Source organism: Lytechinus pictus, chromosome 3 (genome assembly GCF_037042905.1).
Source record: "Lytechinus pictus isolate F3 Inbred chromosome 3, Lp3.0, whole genome shotgun sequence".
NCBI lineage: Eukaryota > Metazoa > Echinodermata > Echinoidea > Temnopleuroida > Toxopneustidae > Lytechinus > Lytechinus pictus.
In genome coordinates this window covers 8,462,381-8,481,111 of record NC_087247.1, presented here as the reverse complement: position 1 = coordinate 8,481,111, position 18,731 = coordinate 8,462,381, and the positions used below count along the sequence as shown (strand labels likewise).

The 18,731-nt window shown below is 36.0% G+C and overlaps 2 protein-coding genes across 3 annotated transcripts in view; one reads left to right on the top strand and one right to left on the bottom strand.

Moving 5' to 3' along the window:
• The first annotated feature begins 1,212 nt into the window (after positions 1–1,212).
• LOC129255944 (transmembrane protein 115-like) lies at positions 1,213–13,612 on the top strand. 2 transcript variants are annotated; one of them, XR_010292893.1, is made up of 6 exons: positions 1,213–1,867; positions 4,372–4,512; positions 9,032–9,155; positions 9,586–11,494; positions 11,623–11,962; positions 12,449–13,612. XR_010292893.1 is itself a non-coding variant. In XM_054894261.2 (4 exons), the coding sequence occupies exons 1-4, from the start codon at positions 1,255–1,257 to the stop codon at positions 9,782–9,784; spliced, it is 1,077 nt and encodes a 358-aa protein (XP_054750236.2). In that variant the 5' UTR covers positions 1,213–1,254; the 3' UTR covers positions 9,785–13,612. The 2 variants fall into 2 exon arrangements, 1 of the variants encoding a protein (XP_054750236.2); XM_054894261.2 differs by having other exon boundaries at positions 9,586–13,612.
• LOC129255943 (uncharacterized) overlaps positions 13,596–18,731 on the bottom strand; it is a 17,475-nt gene continuing 12,339 nt past the window's right edge. The window contains exons 6-8 of the mRNA XM_064096292.1: positions 18,432–18,509; positions 17,640–17,844; positions 13,596–15,707 (exon numbers count right to left, since the gene is read on the bottom strand). Coding sequence (XP_063952362.1) covers positions 15,658–15,707; positions 17,640–17,844; positions 18,432–18,509 — 333 coding nt within the window. The 3' untranslated portion in view covers positions 13,596–15,657. The remainder of the gene's footprint in view (positions 15,708–17,639; positions 17,845–18,431; positions 18,510–18,731) is intronic.

Below are 18,731 nucleotides of genomic sequence, written 5' to 3'. Positions count from 1 at the left end.
GGGGACAGGGGGTCGCGTCTCCCCTACCAAAATAGTAGGGGGGACATAATATCAAATGTCCCCCTACTATTTTTGGTCTTTTATGATGGAGCATAATACATCACTTCACAATCGAAATAATACGTGTATTTTGTATTTTGGACTAAATGACTTACATTTTGGGTTAAAGCCTTTTTTTTTTGCTTGTCAATTTTTTGTGATAAAAACCATTTTACAACTGATTTGGGTGATAATTTTGCTTGTCAAATTTTCCAGGCCCTGGTCCCCTCTACCTTTTGGGACAGATTTCCGCCCATGCCCTCGGGTATAAATGCAATAATGACATATCTCATGTGTGCATATCACTGTTTGTGAATGAAAGTAAGCGAAATTTTAAAATGTCACAACTTAATTATTTTCTATCCGATTTTTAGGAAATGTTGAGTGTCATTCATGTATGATTTTTCTTTATGAATGCTGGGGTAGATGACGGAATCCATGTAATTTCACAGATCTAAAACAAACTTCCCGAAACTGAATCCCTGATTTCCAGAAATTCATAGACATTTTCCTGGAATTTTCAAGTTTGATTTTAAACAAAAGGCTCAGACATGTTACAGCAAGCTTAAACTAATTGGTCCAAACGACTAAAATCAAGGAATTTAAACTTTTTTTTTCTTCATGTCCTTTTAAAAAATATATAGGAACAAAATGATGAAATGCGAGCGCGGAGCGAAGCGCGATCTGAGCTATCTATATGAGACAAATAATTCTTTAAAATAAAATATGAATAAAAAAAAAATTATTGAAATTTGTCAGTTTAATTGTTGTTTGATTGCAATTTTCGGATTTCCCGGAATTACCTGGAATTTTTTTATTACCCGAAAATTACCGGAAAATAATCCGGATTTCCCGGAATTTGGGTTATTTCCTTCAAAGTAGAAACACTCAAAGAATCCATATGGGTAGACTTGCCCTTTAATTTTTTTAGCCATGCTGTATAGTTTTGATTCCAGAAGTATACTCTATGACTATATTCTGATAATAATGCAAGAAGTTGTATATAGTTGAAATTATATCGTAGAAACAAAACAAACTTGGTCAAAAAATATATTTTTACCCGTCTCTTTAGGCGAATAATGCAATAAATTGATAGTATCTGAATTTGAATTGCACATCAATTTTTAAAATCCTTGTTTGATAACTGGACCAGCTTTGAAGCGAGACGACAAGCGAAAACGTCATTTTGGACGACTCTCGACTATCTGCTGTAAGATGGCTTCCACGGCCGTGATCGCTCCGACGGGAGTGCAGCATATTCAGGTTATTTTCATGAAAAGCAGCGTCGTCGTGAAATCTATTTGTGGTGTAATCATTTTCATGTATTTAATAACATTCCTGGCTAACAATGAGAAATATTTGGAAGCTCTTTCGGTGACTCCGGGCCTCATATTTCCACCAAGTTTTCGCGTCTGGACGTTGTTTACACACCCGTTCATTGAATTGCATCTGTGGCTTGTATTCCACGACGTGGCTCTCCTGTTGATATGCGGCAGACTCATTGAACCTCTTTGGAGTGCGCTTGAAATGCTGATTTTCTTCGCTATTGTATCAGTTGGTTCAGCGATCATCACTTCATTTCTTTATTTGTTCATGTACCTATCAACTGTAAATATTACATATCTTTTTGATACACACATATTTGGACTCGCTGGTTATGCAGGAGCAGTGACAATCGCCCTCAAACAGTCAATGGGAGATGCGGAATTACCGCCCAAAGCTGCAAGATTGAGAGTGCACCATCTCCCAGCTTTGCTCCTCGTATCATCATTATTGCTTCGATTTATAGGAATCGTACCACCTACACATCCATTTATGCTATTAACAGGTGCTTAACTTCATTCAACATCAAATTAATGTTTCTCATGTAAAACGGCTTAAGAAGTTAATATAATTATTGATGATCAATATTTTATATTAAGCTGTTTTACATGAGAAACTATTACTTATAGTCAGCAGTAACTCTGATAGTTTTCATGTCAAGTCTATAAGAGAGATAATGATGAGAATGAAGAAGAATGAACATTATCAGTTATTCAGTATTGTGCATTGATAAGTAATTCCCAATATTGGTTATTATAATGCATTAATCTTCTTTTGAGTTCAACTTCAAGAGACAAGACAAACTACATGTATCACTTCCTCAGCATGCTGGATGTAAGCTGTCTTTCCTCAGCTTTTGCTTCGGACAGGGAGCTACAGCCAGTTTGCCTTGTAGGAGATGAAGTTTGCCCCTTGCTTTCACCAACAGTGGTTATTTGCTTTCTAACATGTACCATGCTCTGTCCGTTGGACTGCCACTTTGCTCGGCCTGTAGGATCCACATAAAAACCCAGGGGCAGACAGAAGAGTTAAAATTGATTGTACCATTAACAGGAGAAATGCACTCATTTCGCATTTGTAATAGCATGCCATGGACTTGGATCTTAATCCATATCCTTGTGTGTTTGGGGCCAGACTGACTAACAAAATACTAAAAACTGTTCTTTGATCTTAGGGCAGATCCGGGGGGGGGGGGGGGGGGGAACTTCCATTGACGAGTGGATACCATGCGCGACCATGGGGTCTCGAAAAGCACCCTAAACACGTAATTTCCATATTCTGAAAATGCACCCCTTAACAAGTATTGGCGTGTGAAACCCTAACCTTAACTAAGTATTGGGAACAAAACGATACTCTTTGCAAATATTCCCTGAAATTAGCCCCTAAACAAGTACAGGAATATTTTATTGTTATGTCACGGGTCCTTTGGTCGTCGGTTTTCATTCCACACCTCGCGCAAATCGGACTCTAAACGTAGTGTTGGGGCAAAAAGGACATCCTTTATAAAACATTTTAATTTTGTTTTATCATCCCCGCAAATTTGACCCTAAACACGTAACTTTCCTAGCGAAATAGATACCCTTTTTTCATTATTTTTGTGTTTTTGACACCCTTATCACGTTACGTACGTAACGTGCCCTATTTTGAAAAAGACATCCTTTTTACGTGTTTTTTTGGTCGCGCATGGTATCCACTCGTCAATGTAAGTGGCCCCCCCTGGGGGGCAGATTAGGGGGGGGGCTGGTCTGACAGACAGGGGTTTTGCCTTTGACTTTTTGAATTGAATTTTTCTTCATTTGCTTCTTGTTTGGTAAGGGAATTTTATGGTGATGATCCTTGATCTCTCTTTTTTCCTATTTGCTTGTCAATTGAAGAGTAAAATTATCACCAATATCAATGCTTCATAAAATGCCTAAGAGTGTAATTTTCAAAAGATTTTTCAAATATGAGTCCAAAACTGTCTCAATTTTTTTTTCCAGACATGCAAACTTTTTTTTTCTGGAGATGTACACTAGCCTATGTACAACATCTGGGTAGGCCTATGATAGGCCTATAACATTTGTTTCTATGTTATTTTTTGACAGGTTGAAGGTTTTCAACTTAGTAGTATTACTTTTTATTTAACCACTCATTTTTTTTTAGAGATTCATGTATTTGAAATTTTTCCCCCAAAGGTGTGTGGACACCCAGGGGAAGGGGTAGGTGAAGTGGATGATCTGCAAATGTGCGCAGACTGCACCCCAATGTTTTTTTTTTTTTGGGGGGGAGGGAGGTACTCACAAATGTCATTGGCTTGTAAATAGACTTGGGTCTTGGTATTGATGAATTTCATCAATGAATAAGCTTAGTTACTTAGAAGATTGTAATTTAATGGAAGCTTGGGGTCAAATAGCTCCAGTCCTACAGACTTTGAATGTTAAAAGTGGCCATTCGTTCATTTTGAGTATACATAACAAAAGTCCGAAATATTGTAAGCTTGTCCAAAATTTCAAAGTAGATCAATAAATTTTAATATGATGAAAACATGCTAAATTTTTTTGCTTCAAAGTTAACAGATCCTACAGTGTAAAAACTAATTACCTCATCCATTATGCCTCACATAAGCAGGCCTACACAGTACACAGTATTAATACTTGTTCTTCTTGTGACCTTGTACACATATTGTACATATACTGTACATATATTTACTGTACATTTACTGTACATATACAAAATTGCTATGTCTATCCATCACCATCACCATTTCTGCACTTCATGATGCTCCTTCCAGTGGCTCACTTTATTCATCCCAGTATAGCTTCTGTATGAGCTGCCATAGGGATTACTACATCAAGTATCAAGTATGGCTGAAATCACAGTGTATGACATACACTTATCATCTTACTCTCTTGTAGTCAGATTGTTAGAAAGGACAAGTAAGTTATTATTAATGATTATATAGGCATTGGATTATTTGATATGCTGCGGTTAAATTATATATCTCAAAATGGTATTCTTTATTTTCATCAGGTATGCTGACAGGATGGGTGTATCTTCGGTTTTACCAGAAACAATCAGATGGGAGCAGAGGAGACATGACAGACACATTCTCATTTGCAAGTTTCTTCCCAGAAGTCATTCGACCACTTATTGCTATCTTAGCAAACACAGGTAATAAAAGACTTAATGAATTTTCATATCAAATTTATTTGTTAGCTGTAAACCACACCAAAAGTTAGGGTGAGGCTTCTGCACACACAAAAAAGATATCTTAAGAATCGGCCCCCCATGGACATAAATTTCATAAGATATTTACTGAACGCTGGATATTAAAGGCACAAAATAGATTTTGTAACTTGGAGATATTTTACCCAATTAACTAAAAGTGCACAATTTTCATACATGTTTCAATCGTATTTCACCCTCCAATGATTAAAGATGTAGGCCTAAACGTGATAAGAATATGTAAAATGAAGCACACTTCTTATAAAAATCCTGAAGTTTGTGATGCATGTTATACATGGGTGCTGCACTGCTGCTTCTACATACATGTAGTGATTTATGGAATGTAGTTTTATATTGCTGATGATCAAACCTCCACCTCACACCTAACATGTTTGTCCTAAGTATAAAAGAAACTAAAATAAATGTACAAAGAAGAGGAGGGTTTACACATTTTAATAGAACATAAAAGGTGGGTCTCCATTAGCCCAGGTTTACTACATAATTTTACTCTTGCTCAGGAGTCTAGTCTGATGAATCTAATGAAGGAAAGTCCGAAAATGTAAATACCCGTCAGTCCCATCTCTTTCGTCCAAGTGGGTGATCCCTCCAGCATCATGACTTGGGGCAAATATATGAAGTTTACTGCTTATGCTCTTATGGCCCGGTGTTTCAAACTGTGGGTGTTTGTTTGTTTGGTATCATGCATAGATTCACCTAAGTCAAAACCTGCATGCATCTTCATCTGCAAGTTTGCACAGGTAATTCACCAAGTACGTACAGTACATGGACCTGCCAACTGTCCCTCTTTAATTCTTGAGACAGTCCTGATTTTTGGTGAAAGAGAGCCAAGTACATTTGTGAAAATCTGTTTGTACTAATGTATTGGGAGCTCAGCAATGTCCATATTTTCAGTCTCTGTCTTTCCATTCCCCCCACTTTCTTGGGTTTGTGGTTGGCAATGGCAGGTATGCAAATAGCATTAGAGATCGCAAAGAAGCCATGCTGTTTTTGGCTTGTGATCTTTTGATAAAAACCTATGAAATACCCACTTTAATAGTGTCTTTATTTGCTATTGAACAGGTTTGAAGTTTTGATGGGGGCTAGCTTTTTCAGATCAGACTTGGTAGGCTGTTTTGAACACTCAAGCTGATGAGAACAGGCCCAAAGATCTTGATGATGCTACTGAATTACACTGGTACCCTCATAAAATATTGTATAATTTGACGGACATGGTTACATACATGTACATGTATCTGTGATGGGTCTTTTACTCAAAGATACCATGTCATCCTGATTTCAATGTCCCCATGAAGATATTTGCTCAGTCACTTCACGTTCTGTTTGCTGGTAGGAACCAATCTGAAGAACATAGTCCAAAAAACAATCAACAATGTTGACTGGCTTGAACACACTATACAGTGTGTCCCAGAAAAAAACGAAACCGAGATTAAGCGACGATTTATCATAACTTAATCACAAATACAATAGACAAATGACCTACCAATGTAAAGTTTAGAATCTCCTCTTTCATCTGATATTACTTAGATTTTTCTCCATTCACGCATGAGTGAGCAAAAACAATTTGAAGAAAGGATGCCAAAAACTCATTTGGTGGGGGGTATCTGAATTTCAAAAAGAAAATCACATGCCTAGAAAGTTCAATATCTGCTCTTTTATTTGATACCTTGATCACAAAAAAATGGTCAAGAAGTAAAAAAGTTCTGTTCCCTCGAAACAATGCTTGTATTTCCATAATTTCATTAAATAAACGTGTTTTCACCGGTTTCCCACAGAAGCAATCGCATGGTTAACAAAAGACTTAATGCATGGCTGATCGTCAACAAAACGGAGTGTCAAGTGAGTTTGAACGCTAGCCTGTAGAACCTCTTAATTTTATGAAATTATTGAAATTCAAGCCTTATTTAAAATAACCAGGGGCCTGTTGCAAAAAGAGTTGCGTTTAAACGCAAGCCAACAAATCAATCGCAAGTCCTAAATGCGCACTGTTGATTGGTTGAAAATCAAGTTGCGCATGATTTTTAGAGTTGCGATTGATTGCAACTCTTCCTGCAACAGGCCCCAGAACTTTTTTATTTCTTGACCATTTTGTGTAATTGAGGTATCAAATTAAAGAGTGGATATTGAACTATAAAAATGTGGTTTTCTTTTTGAAACCCAGATACAGCCCGCCAAATGACTTTTTGGTATCCCCTCTTCAAATTGTTTTTGCTCAGTCATGGGTGAATGAGAAATAATCTAAGTAATTTCAGATGAAAGAGGAGATTCTAAGCTTTACAATGGTAGGTCATTTGTCTATTGTATTTGTGATTAAAGGAGAATGAAACTCTTGGAGCAAGTTAGCTTTTGTGAAAGCAGAAAAATCAAAGAATAAGATCAACAAAAGTTTGAGTAAAATAGGACTAGCAATAGAAGAGTTATGAGCATTTGAACGTCGAGATCACTAATGCTATGGAGATCCTCTCATTGGCAATGTGACCAAGATCTATGATGTCACAGATGAACAACTCTCCCCTTTTGGACACTGAAAATATACCCCAAAACATCTCTTTTTGCTCATTCTAATCATATGACAAACGATTCATCATTGATATAATGTTGTGAAACCTCTGCACTTGTCCTCTCATAGAGAGAACACCTCACCTTGTGATAGACTCTATAAAAGTGAGAATATAAGTGAAATAAGTACTAAAGTAATGAGGGAGTTGTACGTGTGTGACATCACAGATCTTGGTCGCATTGCCAATGGGAGGAACTACATGGCATTAGTGATCTCAATATTCAAATGGTCATAACTTTCTTATTATTTATTCAATCTTCCTCAAACTTTCAACAATATGTTTCTTTGATTTTTCTCTTTGATATGGATTCAGCTGGTTTCAAGGGTTTCATTCTCCTTTAAGTTATGATAAATCTCGGTTTTTTGTGGGACGCACTGTATATACATGTCAGGGAATGTTTTTCCTGGTATCACATTACTAGGAGTAGGCCCTATAAATAATGCCATGTATTCTTTTAAAACTACTGTGCTGACAAAGTGTCCTTGAGGTACACGTACCTTGTTATTCATTTGTATGCACATTACAGTATATCAATGATTTTAATCATCATAATTTTCTTGTAAAAAATTATATTATATAAAGAATAATCCAAACAAGGCAATGCATGTAGATGGCTGAAAGATTTTAAGATTGTTTTTTCATCTTTGTGATTAATATTTATTTAAAGGCCTACATGCAAAATATTAGAGGATCAATTGATTTGCATCCTCTTCCTGAAGCTTAAAGTAAGTGGGGTTAAAGTCCATGTCCTCGTAGTGCATAATGTAACATAAGACACTGCAAATAATTCTCATTCGATCTCTGAAAACGATTTTCTGTTATAGTACATGTACTCATCGTGTTTTGCTGTAAATCACAAAAGTATTTTTTCTGATCCTTTTATAAATTCTAGTGTAGGGTTATTACAGTGATTTTACATTCATGAAGGCATTCCTTCTGTTTATTTCATGGGTACACCTGAGTGGGCTTAAAAGCACTCAGGAAGCCTTAGTAAACAATGTGAAAGCAGGTTTTGACCAAACATTGTTTAAGAAGTGAAAACAATTCTGGAATGGACAATAGAACCTCAACCATCTTGGTGCTTTGTATGTTATCTGTTGTACACACATGATTTGACCAAATGGGATAGTACAATGTACATGTACATGCTGTGGAATTATGAATTTCTTGAGTGCATTGAACTGTGAGTTGTTATTCACATGATAAAATCTAAACCTATGCATAGAATTTAAGGGTGCGCATTTTATGAGATTTTTTAGGACAGCAGGGAAAATTCACACCTGATCACGCGGCTAAACATTAGCCCTGAAATGCCCCCAAGAACCATGGAAAACTGAAAAACAAACAATAAATAGTCCCTGAAATCCCTGTAGGGTCCAAGGTAAACTTTACTGCAATGGAGCAAATTTTGGCTGGCTGGCTAAAAAAGTATCCTCGGAAAGTTTTTTTTTATTAATTTATTTTTTGCCCGATGGATGGTACAAGTATGTATGAATGTGTGTGATTTCAGATATAATTTCTTGTTGGAGGCTGGATATATCTAGTCTGCAGGCACAGACCCTGATTGAAACTTTGATCAGCAAGTGTGTCTCCACACAAAGACTAGCACATTTATACAAAACTTGCTGTGAGCGAGAGGGCCTTAAGTACACAAGGCATGAATAGGCTGCACATTAAGACCCTTAACTTGAGTGGAGGGTTTGCACAGCAGACTAGGATATATCTAGGGGCCAGGCATTGGAAATTCGATTTTATATGTCAAAAAGTTATTACAGAATGGTATGCAATACAGACATCTCACTTTATTTTGTATGCTATAATTTTTTTTTATTTATTAAATTCAAATTATCTCTAATAATGATATTTCCCCACTTTTCTCTTGGCAGTTCACAGTTTTCTTGTAAAGATCAAGGTGTGTAAAAAGCAAGTAAGGAAGTATGACGTCGGTGCACCTTCTCCAATCACAATTAGTCTACCTGGTACAGACCCTGCAGATGCTGAAAGGAGAAGGTAAACTAGGGGTTTAAATTACTGCTTGCTTATTAGAAAACAAATAGTTTGATTCTTAGTTTTGATTGATGGAGGTTTCAAGTATGTTCTCAATAATGGAGAAATTAAAAAATAGGATTTTATGCTATGAATCTGTAAATGTTATACTTGGATGCATATGGGTATTGTCTGTACTTAAAAAGGCTGCGGATAGAAACATTGACAACTTCATGATAAAAAGTTATTCTCTAAGTTAGAAATGGTGTTTGTATCAACTGGATAGATTGATTTGAAATGAAATTGAAAATCAACGATTTTTGTCATCATAAAAACCTTTGGGTGAAATGGGTCAAATTAAGTGATCAAATTTTTGGAAATTGTGAAAAAAAAATTTGCATTATTTTTCAAGCTTGTCATAAAATTTTCCCTCAAACTTTCCTCCATCTCACAGGCAAATAGCTTTAAAAGCCTTGAACGAACGGCTGAGTAAGGTTGAGGAACAGACGGCATGGCCTAGCATGGATGAACAGCTCTCATCTACAGATCCTGCCTCGCCAGCTCCTTCAAGTATTTCACTCATGAGTGATGCTAACCCCAAGGACAGTGTAGAGATCAATCTAGATGATCCTAGAACAAGTGTTAATGCTTAGCATTCAAGTGAGAAAAAGAATGGACTAAGGGATGTTTTTCATGAAGTTGTACCCTGCATAAAAAAGAGACTTTACAAGCGACTTCAATTATGGAAAGTCATGTTGGATCCCTCCAAAAATATTATCTTGTGGCCTTTTATTGAATATGTTGAGTTATGGGGATTATCTATCCTGTAATGCAAATTATACTATAGTTTTGGTTATATTGAAAAGCGATCCAAGTTTGGTTTTAGATTTAACACCCTTTTTAAAAACACAATTTTATATTATTTTTGTTTTAATTATTTCATTTTTTTTTTATTGGTGCAAAGAATTTTCATAGGCTTTCCATAATTCAACTCCTTTGTAATGGCAGCTGTATTAAACATATTCAGATGAGTTGCATTTTTCAAAGTGATTAATAGAACAGAATATATTATTTGCAAGCTGTCTATATCCCTACAGGAGAGCTTTATGACTTGGACAAATTTTAGTTGATAACTTCAACTACAGTCTGTGGTTCTACTGGAGAATGTCATTGAAAATATGAAAATTAAATTATGGAGTAGATTGAGAACATGGGACCGATAAAAGCAGTTTGATTCTAATCGAGATGTTGGCTCCATCAGGTAGTATTTGTATGATATTGGCTTTAAATGGATACATGTAGTGTTAGCAGAGTATTTTGCAATTTTTGTACGAAGGTAATAATTTGGGTTAAATGGTCTGTCAGCTTGAGTCCATGGTTTGAGCAAACACCTAACATGTATTATTTTGTGCTTTACATACGGCTATGCTGAATAAGTATGAATTTACATTGCGAATCTGTTATAATTTCTGCGCATTTATCTGCAAATGATTTAATGCATTTGCTTTATGTAACCAGAAACAAATGAAAAAGGATTCAGTTTCCTGTAAAGGAGCAAGAACATATTTTAAGAAATACTGGTAATGATGATTACCAATACCAATGCTGTATTATGCATTTAGGTGAAATATCCCATCTGTGTTTACAAATCAGCTTCCTAAATGAAAATTGATATAAAGCTGAGATGTGATGAGTTATCACCTTCTCATGTTACATCGGTGTTGTGATTTTGTAGTTTTTAAAAATTCACCTGTCTTTATATTTGTAAAAAAACAACACTTAATTTAGCATCACCGCTGTCTGGCACGACCATTTAATGTGGCTTTGGTGCAGTGATTGTTTTGCAAAACATTTTGGGTTATTTTTTTATTTTTCCCTCCAGAAAAATAATCCATATTGGAAATAGTATTAAGTTAAGCTTTTTTACGCTATTAAAGAACATGTTTAGATGTCATCACTAAAACTCTTATTTTCAGCAGTTTTCCTTATTTTCCTAATCAGATATACTTGAAGCTTTTAGTTTTTCTTTAATTTTATATGTTGCATACATTTTTCATAAATTGATTTCATTCTTGCTCTCATTTGCCCAGTCCATTATCCCAAAGAAATGCATTTCTATAAGTGCCATTTAACACTAGTGGTTTCTCTTGTTGTTTATACTTGATGACTTATTTATAATACATTCTTCAATTATGTATTCTCTTCTGTTTTAATGAACTGTAATCATAGACTACTAATACCTACCTTTCCGTGTGTACGTGTATGTTTATGTATTTACACAAAATGTAAATTTTATGTTATGTAAATTGTTGTTTCTGTATTTTTTAAGAAATCAACTCTACAGCTCATGCATATACATATACATGTACTTCAGTAGCGTACCGTGAACCGCAGGAGACAAAGCATTGGGGGGGCAGTGCATTGTTTGTGAACAATGCTTTGCCCCCCCAATGCTTTGTCTCCTCCGAGTCACGGTACGCTACTGATGTACTTGTAACTTGTTTTCTCCTCCCACACCTCTGGAGTAAAAATATACTTCAAGCAAGCCCCTATCTCTTCCCTTGTGGGGTGCTTTTGATTAAAAGTGCTTCCTCCACAATTTGTGGTATATAATTACCCATCCATGCAGATGTGTGATCTTTATGAAATAATACAAGTCAATATTTCTACACGTGTTAACATTGCAAACCCCCTTTTCTTGACTACTTTGTAACTGTATGTTGGTGTATGCAAACAAAATGATGAATTTGTCATTCGTGTAAGTGTGCTGTAGTCCTATAGAATGCATTATTTGGATGCTGTTGATTGGATTTACTTTGGGAAGAAATGAAGTATTTATAAGGATGAAGGAGTTTACTACTCTGTATCCCCCCAAAATAGAAAAAGCATGGAGGCATATCCATGATGGGTTCATTTGTTCATGTGATAACTTGAATGCATTTGGTGAGATAACATTTGAAAATGCCACCTGCTATACAAGAAACACATGCATAAAACAAAGTAGTATTTTGACACCAATGAATCATACTTTTAAATTAAAAGAGCATGTCACATTTGAAGTGTAAAATCTCCATACAATTTATTCATAAAATATACCTAGTTTATATATGAAGGAGATTTTGGGGTAATACTCCCAATTTTCTCATTACAGATAATTATTATCCATGAAGAGATATGCATTTCTTTGTATTTATTTTGTCATTACTCCTTTGGGACACGTTGTTCGTGAGACAATTTCTCATGAAACTGTGCCCAATTGAGTTGATATTATAAAGGGCATTAATAATTGTTTGGTTTATATGTCATTTTATAAAAAGAAAAAGTAACAGTTATTGAAAATGAAGGAATATAGTGTTACATTGGACTATCATACTATTTCATCTCCTCAAAAGAAATGAATGTATGAAGACCGCCAATGTGGCTTTATTGGTTATGCTTCACTTATCACAGAATGGTCTTTAAAAAAATTGCATGATTTACAACATATAGCAAATAAAAGGCCCTTCTCCTCTCTACAGTATGATATAAATATGTGTGATTTTTATGATAGATTATATCAAATGATATGTACTTCATATGTGAATCTTCTTTTCGGGGTGTCAAGTTGTTGGTTGCCCTGTATGATATGTAAGGCTTTGTAATATGATGTTTCTCCACACGGCTGAAATTCATGCACTTTGGTATTCTTTAATGCTTATGTGTATGTCTGCCCATCGGTACATTATGATACTATCGCTCCAACTTAAAGGACAAGTCCACCTCAACAAAAAGTTGATTTGAATAAAAAGAGAAAAATCCAACAAGCATAACACTGAAAATTTCATCAAAATCAGATGTAAAATAAGAAAGCATTAAATTAAAAGTTTTGCTTAAATTCACAAAACAGTTATATGCACATCCTGGTCGGTATGCAAATGAGGAGACTGATGATGTCATCACTCACTATTTCTTTTGTGAGAAATCTGAAATATTCTAATTTTCTCCTCATTGTCAAGTGAAACAATGATTAATTCCTCCCTGATCATGTGGAATTAGCATTGTTTAATACTATATGGTTCAGTCAAGTTGGTCCTTAATGTCACGTCTGTAACAAATGAAATATTGTATAATCCAAACAATAAAAACAAAAGAAAAAGTGAGCGAGGGACATCATTGACTGTCTCATTTGCATGTCACTGAGTTGTGCATATCACTGTTTTGTGAAAAATAAGTGAAACTTTAAAATATCATAACTTTACATCCAATTTCAATGAAATTTCAGCGTTTTTTATGCTAGTTTGATTTTTCTCTATTTATTCAAATCAACATTTTTCTGCGGTGGACTTGACCTTTAATTGGTAATGTAGAATTTCATTCTAGCAAAGTATTCTAAGAAATCGATCACTCAATTCTTCTTCATAGGTTGTAAATTTTTTCTAATGACTTGTACTCTTGATAATAATGAACATAAAGCATCAATAAATATGAAGATAAAAGCTGCATTTTATTGTACGAGATTATGTTTTACATATTTTTTCTTATGACATGATAGACTGAAAGTTACAGAATAGGCCTCTAAGACCCCGTTCTCATTACGCTTTTTAAAACTAGTTTACTGGAAACCGGTTCAGGAAACCAGTTTGGAAGATCGCTTTGCTAGCGTTCCCATTTGATCACACGGACGTGGTTTTCGAAATCACTTCACGTAAAGTGATCTTGTTGCTATGGAAATGCTCTCAGTGGGGCGACACGTTTCGGGCGAAATTTGAAACCGCAGCGTAGGAATTCTACACCTGTCATTTGGAGTAGCGCGCAAAAAGTTTGCAATGATCGCTTCCCGAAGAAAGGTGGTGTCCTCACTTATGCTAAAACCAGTTTAACGAGGCAAAGCGATCTTGAAAACTACATCGCTAGGTGGTTTTATGAACCAGCTTGGAAGATCGCTTCTACCATTCTCATGACACGTTAAACTAGTTTCCAGTAAACTACTTTTAGGAAGGTAGTGAGAACAGTGTCTAACATCATATAAGACACATACTTTTAGAAAGCAGTACAAGTTACAAAATAAGACAAGAAGACAATACCCTCCACCTTTAGTTCTCAACTATTCAGGTTAAAAAACTTACATAATACACATGTATGAGGTTTATTGTCTGTGTAGGCATGTTATTACAGGCAAGCACTTGCGACAATATGTTGCATACAACTAACTCCTTGCTCCTAAACAATTGATTGGTTAAGCGCAGTCATGTGTGGTTCAGGCTGTAAACCTTGGCAACAAAACTCAGCAAAATCACTTTTTTTATAAAATAGTCAAATACTAGTAGTAACTTATCATTCCAACATTTTCTCTGATTTTAGAAATTCAACAGCATAAAAAAAATTTCATGGAAATGTGATATTTTCCCTGGATAATTTAACTGTCTACAAAATGAATTTTCAGTGCCCTCTCTTCAAATAACTGTTATATTCACTCATGCATGCACTACTAGTATGTATCTTGTAAGTTTCATCAAATGACAAAGGAGTACGTAAACATACTTGTGGCATTTATCAATTGCAATTTCATTTTTTCAGGGACATGATGTTAATAGAAGAGAGATTTGGTTTATTAACATAGTTAAAATTTTATCCTACATTAATCAAATCCTGTATGCTGATTGGTCTAAATAGCATCATGTGACCAAACATCACTATTTTGCAATGTTGAAAATGAAACGCCCACTGAAGAAAATTTACTGTTCCGTGACGTCAATGATGGAATAGTGCACTATTCCATCATTGACGTCACAGATCATGATCTCTCTGGCGCACGGGTCAGCGAGGTGATTCTAACGGGCAAGCCCCGTGAAGGGACGGCGAAGGCACAAATCCGCGTTCCGCTGAGCGCCTGGCTTCAGGAAAAGTAGGTCAGTCAGCGCAGTGCGTTATCCATATTTTGGTTCAGATTTTAAAAAAGATGAACTACGTTTACAAGAACTAGATAATCAAGACCTATTGTTCTAATTTATTAAATGTAGGATATTAAACAAATATACCAGGCATTTATTTCAAAATATAGGGGGAATTATTCATCCTCGGTTGTACTGGCAAAATTACTATTTTCTATTTACTAAATAGTAATGCCAGTCCAACCTCGGACAAATTATTCCTCAGTGGTATACTTACTCAAAGCCTGGTATATTTGTACACTAAATGGCATTTCAGAAAACATAATTCTCAATATTTCAGATTTTCTAAAAGGTTTATTAACATATAAATCACAAAATAGCAGCCACTACACATTTCAACTTCTAAACTTATCATACACCAAACATATTTACCGTTTTTGAGAATAAATAAGTTTATGTTTATAATCGTAATAAGATTTGCCATAAAATATGACAAGCAAAAAAAATTATGGCTTGACAAAAAATTCACCTGAAAATACAGTAAGTACAAAATAATGCACATAGTAAGTTTGTAAAAGGCTCATAGAAGCACTTGACATAATTAAGGCTCTGAGTCTTGAGTACCTCATGGGAAAGATGAGTTAAGAAAAGGCACGTTATTTGTATGGCAGGCATATGTCCTTGCTGTTCAGGCCAGGAAATTTACCTGTAAAAAAGAGGGAGAAATCTAAAGAGTTAAAGGACAAGTCCACCCCAACAAAAAAATTATTTGAATAAAAAGAGAAAGTTTTAACAAGCATAACACTGAAAATTTCATCAAAATCGGATGTAAAATAAGAAAGTTATGACATTCTAAAGTTTCGCTTAATTTCACAAAACAGTTATATGCACATCCTGGTCGGTATGCAAATGAGGAGACTGATGACGTCATCCACTCACTTTTTCTTTTCTATTTTATTATATGAAATATGAAATATTTTAATTTTCTCATTGTCAAGTGAAACAGGGGGGGGGGGGCAAGGAAGAAAGTGAAAGAGAAGTCAACAGGATTTGAAGGGGTGTGATTGGGTGTTGGAGAGAGAGAGAGAAAGGGGAGGGGTGTGCTAAAAAAACAAGAGAATGAATGTGAAACAGAGGAAGACAAATAGATAAAAATAGGGACAAAGGGACAAAACAATAATAGAATATTGTTCTTGTATTGTTCAGGGCTCTGTAACACAAAGGTTTGCAATTGCTAAATACCAACGACCAATCAAGATCGACGTTGCACGCGCACTCTGTTTAAAATACTGACCGGGAACCAATCGGTGCGGTTCTTTCATACTTGCAATTCATCGCAATCCTTTGTGTTACAGAGCCCAGATTAGCAAAACCATTAATACAAAATGGGATATGTTTGATTTCACTTCAAATATACCGTAATTTAGTTGAATGTGTTGTAAATTTTTTAAAGGGTGTCTTTGTCCAAACCTTCATCCCAGATTATGAAGGGTGGTATTGCATAAAATTATTTCTTAAGATCTGTATGATGAACTGGAATATGCAGTTAAGTGCTTAGCACAGCCCCCGACCCCAAATCACTTTTCCACAGCAATGTACGGGAATAGGAGTGCGTTTTATAGATCCTCTCATTTAACAATAATACATTCAATTTAAAAAGTACCTTTTCATAAGACACAAAGCGCATTGAATAAAAAAATAGGGAAACCCAAATAGGGGGGGGGGTCTAAAAAATTAAAAACTTCAAAGTTAAAAGAGTTTTATATAGAAACATAAAAAAATAAGATAGGTAAGTCTTTAGGACACTTCTTAAATGAGGTTAATAGGATTGTGAAATATTCAGTGTAGAAGGAGGGTTCCACGTTTGGGGGCTATATGTTTAAAGAGACCCTTTCATTTATTTCTGTTTAAAAAAATCTTATCCCCCAGGCCCCGATCTCATCCTACCCCCTCCTCCCCCCCCCTTCCCCAAAGCAAAACCCCACTCACCATGCCTGAGTTCAAGTGTATTACACATTAGGTGGTAGGTGGTTCGGGGGCTATGGTTAAAGAGACCCTATCATTTATTTCTGTTAAAAAAAATCTTATTCCCCAGGCCCCGATCTCATCCTACCCCCTCCTCCCCCCCTTCCCCAAAGCAAAACCCCACTCACCATGCCTGAGTTCTAGTGTATTACACAGTAGGTGGTTTGGGGGCTATGGTTAAAGAGACCCTATCATTTATTTATGTTTAAAACAAATCTTATCCATCAGGCCCCAATCTCATCCTACCCCCTCCCACCGGCCCCCCTTCCCCAAAGCAAAAATCCCACTTACCATGCCTGAGTTCTAGTGTATTACACAGTAGGTGGTAGGTGGTTTGGGGGCTATGGTTAAAGAGACCCTATCATTTATTTCTGTTTGAAAAAATCTTATCCACCAGGCCCGATCTCATCCTACCCCCTCCTCCCCCCCCCTTCCCCAAAGCAAAACCCCACTCACCATGCCTGAGTTCTAGTGTATTACACAGTAGGTGGTTTGGGGGCTATGGTTAAAGAGACCCTATCATTTATTTCTGTTTGAAAAAATCTTATCCACCAGGCCCGATCTCATCCTACCCCCTCCCCCCCCCCCTTCCCCAAAGCAAAATCCCACTCACCATGCCTGAGTTCTAGTGTATTACACATTAGGTGGTAGGTGGTGCTACTGTAGATCTTCTCCCATGCAGGATTCCACCAATCCCTGAGGTGAGAGTCCTTCCGGGTCATGACCGAGTAACCTCCACTTGAACAATTGAAGCTCCGCCCTTCTACCATGGAAGACGATGGATAGCTGATGGTTTTGGAGCTGTATATTGCATCAATCTGTTAAACATGATTCGAGAGGTTTATAAAGCCATAAAGCACTAGATTGATTGTATCATAATAAGATATGAAAGTATTTTCATGAAACAAGTTATAGAATACAGTGGAACCAGGATGGACATGGCTAATATTGTTCTTGAATGTGAGCCCAAATTGTTGATTGATAGTGATAGTGTACAGTGTGATATGGGCATTAAAATTGCAAAGAATCAGAAAAAATAATATATTTCTGGATATTGAAACAAAAATACAAACAGAAAGATGTTATCTTACTGAGTTTGTCACATCTAGTTAGGGGTATCCTTTCCCCCAAGTTCTATAAAAAAAGTCTACCAAAGAGGGGGTGAATTAATGTGTGGGTGAGAGGGTTGATGTAGGTAAACGTTTGTACGTGAGGGGGTATGTGTCTTGTGCTATTGATATTTAGGCAGTAATCTCATGATCTAGCATGATTTCTTATTATCTCAATGTACTTAACATCAAGTTTGGAGAACATATAGAGCCATCTTTGAATATCAACATTCATGCATTGTCCATCACAAAGAGCTAATATAAATTATGAAATAACTAGTCCTTGCTTCACTTACCTCATTATTTTTCATTGCTGCCTCCGCATCACTGGCTGTCAGGTAATGGAATATCTGCTCTTTCTGCAGTGGTAGACCCTAATTGAAATCAGAAAATACAATGTACATGAAGAGAATTCTAGATAAGAATGCTTGCCAATACATTATAATAATATAATACCAAAATGCTTGTATAACTCATATCACTGCCATACACTGGCAGAAGCAGCTGGGGGGGGGGGCACATTCGGCCCGTGCCCCCCTTTTGAGAGGCATAATCGAAATTTGTAATGTAAATATGCCGTTCTAATAGAAGTGTGC